A 5529-nucleotide genomic window follows, 5' to 3' on the forward strand; every position below is an offset into this window, starting at 1 on the left:
CCTCTTATTAAACAGATGTGGAAATAAAGGATCAGGGAGGTCAAGTTAACTTTCAGCATCACCTGGGGGCTTTCCAAAGAGTAAGAATGAAGGAAGCTGAAGTCAAGGAGAACAGCTGGAAGTCAAAGAGATTTAAAAAAAATCTCAGAGGCAAAGGCTGGTGTGGAAATGAGAGGCAGAGTGGGAGCCCAGAATGTGGGAGGCTCAGTTTGCCTTTGATGCGCAACGTGGGTGAGGAAGAGATTTGTCCGTTGGAAGAGAGAGGAAGTCACTATAGAGTACTGAGAAAAAGTTTTGCTGAAATTAGAGTTCAAACACCAGCTTTGAGAGTCAGAAGTTCTGCTTCCCGGTGAAATGCTGCTTCTGTCACTTCTACTGCTAGCAGTTATCTTCCCAGGTGGTGACAATGAGGACGGTGAGTGTTACTCCGGCAGCTCCCAGCACACGTGCAGGGGGTCTGGATCAAAGCACGCTGCACCTGCCGCTAAGGGTCTGGGCCCTCCTGTCTCCAGCCCTCTTCCCCCATTCGGGAGGTTGGGGACAGAGATGACTTGGGGCAGGCAAATGTCTCAGGCTCTATGTTCTTCAGACTCTGGGTTATTTTCCACTCCATCCTGTGTCTTCTTTCTCCTAATTCTGATCATGTCACTCCCCACAGCCTTCCAGGGGCCGACCTCTTACCATGTCATCCAGATCTCGCAGTTTGCCAACAGCACCTGGGCGCAAAATCAAGGCTCAGGCTGGTTGGATGATTTGCAGATTCATGGCTGGGACAGTGAGTCGGGCACTGCCATCTTCCTGAAGCCCTGGTCCAAGGGCAACTTCAGTGAGGAAGAGGTGATAGAACTGGAGGAACTATTCCGAGTCTACTTTGTTGGATTCATTCGGGAAGTACAGGACCATGCCAGTGAATTCCACATGGAATGTGAGTACAGCCTTCTGATCTGGGCAGATTCACAGTGACTTTTCTCTCTCTCGGTTCAGGCTCTTACTCCCTCTGATCTTGATCCCCTCCTTCCCACTCTACCCAGCCGTGGGCACACACTTCTCTAGCATGGTCACCAATTCTGACTCCCTACCTCCACAAAGTGTCCCAGGTTCCTCCTGTTTCTTGGACTCTTGTCCGATAGATGACAGTCCTCGTTTATAAACATCTTCTGGCTTGTTTGTGCCTCACTTGCTTCTCTCAGACTCCAAGGAAGAAGCCCTCACTTCTCTCCTACCCTGTGCCTGAGTAAACTGAAGTATGACTTCTGCCTCCTCCAGTCCATCTCCTCAAGCACCTCCTGCCTGATCCCTTCTCTCAGTGTAACTCTCCCTGTCACCCTGGGATGCTGTACTGACTCCATCGCACGTGTGCTTCTCCCCTCCTGCCGGCCCTCCATCCTTACAACAGCCCATCTCCACCACGTTTGACACACATACCTTTCCTCAGGCCTCTTCTTTCTGAGAAGTCGCTGAATACTGTAACTGGTTTGGGGGTAATCATTTCACACCTCAGACCTTTCTGCTGACCCAAATCCAAGGTCCTAGGTCCTTTCCGGATCCCTTTCTTTCTTGTTTGCTTTAAAATAACTTTTTCTTTGTTCTCCTTCTATTCAGATCCCTTTCTGATCCAGGGCATAGCAGGCTGTGAGCTGCATCCTGGGAAGACCACAGTTAGCTTCTTGAGGGGAGCTTTAGGAGGACTGGATTTCCTGAGCATCAAGAATGACTCCTGTGCACCTGCCCCAGAGGGCGGCAGACGGGCACAGCAGTTCTGCGCACTCATCTCTCAGTACCAAGGTATCTGCGACACTATTGCGAAGCTTCTTTTGGAAACCTGCCCTCAGTATCTCTTGGGTGTCCTCGATGCAGGGAAGGCGGAACTGCAGAGGCAAGGTTAGTCCTGTCCTCTTTTCAACACTTTTCTCTCTCACTTCGCACAGCCTTCTTTAAATTCAAGAGTAGGAGGTAACTATACAATCTTGATGCTCTAATTTGATACTTCATCATCTATTTCTAAATATACATGAACAAGTTCCTTTTTAACTATCAGATATTTTTTTCCAGGTTTGCCACATTATTTTGTTTTAAATGTGCAGTTTTCAACAACAACAAAAAACATTTATGAGACATACAAAGAAACCAGATTGTATGGTACACATAGGAGAAAAGAACTACCAGATATTTTATGTCATTTCTTTTTCTCCTTAAAATTATATTTCCATTACATGTCCCTACAGACTTTTATTCTTGTGTAATTTAAAAAAAATCTTGGTTTTTTTTTTTTTTGGTTTTTCAGCTTCCTGATACCAAAGGTTCCAAATATTAAAATTTTCTTCTGGAAAAAAAAAAAAGTAGGAGGTAACTAAGAAGAGAGGGGCTTAATCAACAGATTATTTGGTTCCCAAAGAAGTAGAAGAGGTTGCTGTCCAAACTCATGGGTTTCCGAGTCCTTACACTCTAGAGTCACAATCTGACACTCTCCCTGCCCCTTCCTGCCCCAGTGAAGCCAGAGGCCTGGCTGTCCAGCGGCCCCACCCCGGGGCCCGGCCGTCTGCTGCTGGTGTGCCACATCTCTGGCTTTCATCCAAAACCCGTGTGGGCGATGTGGATGCGGGGTGAGCAGGAGCAGCCAGGCACTCGGCGAGGTGACGTCCTGCCCCAGGCTGACGGGACGTGGTACCTCCAAGTGACCCTGGATGTGGCGGCCGGGGAGGCGACCGGCCTGAGCTGCCGGGTGAGACACAGCAGTCTCGGAGACCAGGACATCGTCCTGTACTGGGGTGAGAAAGAACAGGGGCCCAGCTGGGGATGGGAGGAGCTGGTCCTCCAGTATAGAGGGAGGACTGGGGAAGGGGAGGGAGTTGATGGATGAGAGAAGGAGAGAAATTGAGATTTATTTCTGGGACTTCAGTCCCAAGAGAGATAAAAATAGATGATCTAAGGTACAGAAGAGGTAGGTGTGAAGGACCTGTGGACTGGGGGAGCAGGGCAAGGGGGAGAGACAAAGGATGGCTGTGAATATATGATGTCTGGGCATCTGAAAGAAGGAATTGGAGATGGCCACACATCAGAAGCTGGTGAATGTGTTGCTGACACTCAGGTGGGCAAAGGAAGGCCAGGAGAATTAGAGAATGCATCTTGAAGTGACATGCCTGTGTCCTCTCCCAATTGCCAGGACGTCCCACCTCCATTGTCCTGATAATTTTGGCGATAGCGGTGCCGTCCTTGATCCTTTTGATCTGTCTCGCATTATGGCATTTTAGGCGCTGGTAAGTTTTCATCTTTAATGTGTCTTTTCTGTCCATCGTCTCACTCTTTTCCTCCATTTTATCTTGTACACCAGTTTAGCCTCAATATTTCCACCAGACCTTTTCCCCTTCCTTCCCAACTCCCGTCTTTATGTAAATCTATTTTTTTTAATTGTGGTAAAATATCCATGACATAAAACTGACCGCATTTGCCATTTTTAAATGTGCTGTTTGGTAGGATTGAGTACATCCACATTTTTGTACAACCGATCTCTAGATCTCTTTCCATTTTGAAAAACTAAAACTTGATACCCACTAAACCACACCTCCCCATTCCTAGCCGCACAGGCCCTGGCACCCCCCATTCTACTTTCTGTCTCTATGAATTTGACTACCCTAGGTACCTTGTACAAGTGGAGTCATCATTTTTTGAGACTCACTTTTTCACTTAGCACGTAAGTCCTCATAATTCACCCATGTCATAGCATGCATTAAATTTCTTTACTTTTGAGGCTGCATAACACATTTTTTTTCAACCATTCATTGGTTAATGAACACTTGTATTGATTCCGCCTTTTGGCTACTGTGAATAATGCTGCTATGAATATGAGTGTACAAATATCTCTTACGTAGAGCAATTTTTTGCTTGTGTTCTTAACAGGCCGTATCAGAATATCTCATGAGCCCTCACCGTGTCTCCTTTTCCGTTTGGAATAAGTACCCAGAAGCCCAGAGGCTCAAGTTGTCAGCCCAGAAGTCAGTCTCATCATGTTTCATCAAATAATCATCAAATTTGATCAAATCAGAGCTCCTATAGGTTGCAAGATAAATCATAATTCATATACTGCCAGAAAAATAATTTAAAATTGTACATTTATTATGAGACTATATAGATAGGATCCACTCGGATTTCATAGATGTGAGATGTGAAAAAGAATGTACCTTGGAATAAATGAAATGATGTACACAGCTTAATGGTGATTTCCCTTTGGCTTCTTATTTTAGAACTTTTTTTTTTTTTTTTTGCCTTCTGCTGAAATATCATTTGTCAAAGTCAGCTAACTATAGTTATGCTGAGATAATTGTATTTGCAGAGATGCTGAGCATTTTAAACCTAGTTTCTCTGCCTCTACCTGGATGCTTTTCTAACCATGAGACCCAGCTGACATGCTTCTTCCTCCAGGAAGCCCTCCTTAGTGCTACAGTGGAAGAAATCATCCCTTGGCTGGTGTCGTGCTGAGATCCATTTTACAGGGTACCTGCAACGTTGCAGTCATTTTTGTTTTCCTTTTCCTTCTACTATTAATTCCTTGAGAGAAGGGAGGGCTTGCTGTAGGTGGATCCCTGGCAAGATCTCTTTACTTGCACATGTATTTACTTAGTAAAAATAATCTGAGTTAATATAACTGCCGTATTAATGGTCTTTTTTTTCTCCCCAAATCACCTTCCTTCTGTTTCTTTAGTTGATATTCTGCATTTTCCTCTTACTAAAATATTCTCACACAGCAAAAATTACCATGCTTTCCTTGCCTCTGCCCTGAACTTCTCTGGAGAAAACCACTTGTGCCCATCCTATAACAATAGTTCATGTATAAAGATTCATCATGAGGAAGCTGTTCCTCATTTTTCAGTGAGAATGAGTGAGAGGCGGGATGGGTAAGGGGCACTAGTGCAGGTGGGTTGGTAAGTGTTTAAGCAAAAGACTCCAGAGGGCTTTTCTTGCTCTTGGACTTTGATATCTGTGCTGTATCAATTCAGTTATATTTTTTGATTTATGTTTACATTGATTTATTCTTTTACTTATTCCATAGTTTTCTAGAAACCTCATTCTAAAAAAAAATCCAAACTCATTTTAATTGAAGCAGCAGGAAGCAGGAGGAGAGGAGATTTGAATATATTTTTTTATAGGACTTAGGAAGAGAAGGCAGAGCACACAAGCCACGGATATTAGAAGTACTTCTCCCACCTGGAAATTTTAGGCCAATACGGACTTTAGGATTTGAGCAGGGTAGGAAATGACAGGAAAACATCATTTTCTTCCTTCTCCATCAGCACAGCTAATGAGTTTAACTGTGACCTCTGGATGAATGACTTTCAGAAACAGGCTTTCAGTCTTAAAATACAAGGGCCCTTCAACACTTTTTGTATGACAGTATGTGTGCACGTGTGTGTGTTCATGTGATTTTTGCTAACACATAGAAATATGGTTAAAATATTTTGTCCTTGTTTCCAGTATCCATGTTAAGTTAACTTATTAAGTTTAATGTTTTATCTGTAAATCCTTTTGGATTTT

At 44.1% G+C, this 5529-nt stretch overlaps 1 protein-coding gene across 1 annotated transcript; it reads left to right on the forward strand.

The window, feature by feature from the left end:
- Positions 1 to 267: 267 nt before the first annotated feature.
- LOC105086508 (T-cell surface glycoprotein CD1b-1) lies at positions 268 to 4199 on the forward strand. Its single transcript, XM_010977028.3, has 6 exons — positions 268 to 415; positions 659 to 925; positions 1603 to 1881; positions 2490 to 2768; positions 3164 to 3257; positions 3898 to 4199. The coding sequence occupies exons 1-6, from the start codon at positions 355 to 357 to the stop codon at positions 3917 to 3919; spliced, it is 1002 nt and encodes a 333-aa protein (XP_010975330.1). The 5' UTR covers positions 268 to 354; the 3' UTR covers positions 3920 to 4199.
- The last annotated feature ends 1330 nt before the right edge of the window (positions 4200 to 5529 follow it).

The sequence above is a fragment of the Camelus dromedarius genome, chromosome 23, assembly GCF_036321535.1.
Source record: "Camelus dromedarius isolate mCamDro1 chromosome 23, mCamDro1.pat, whole genome shotgun sequence".
Lineage (NCBI taxonomy): Eukaryota > Metazoa > Chordata > Mammalia > Artiodactyla > Camelidae > Camelus > Camelus dromedarius.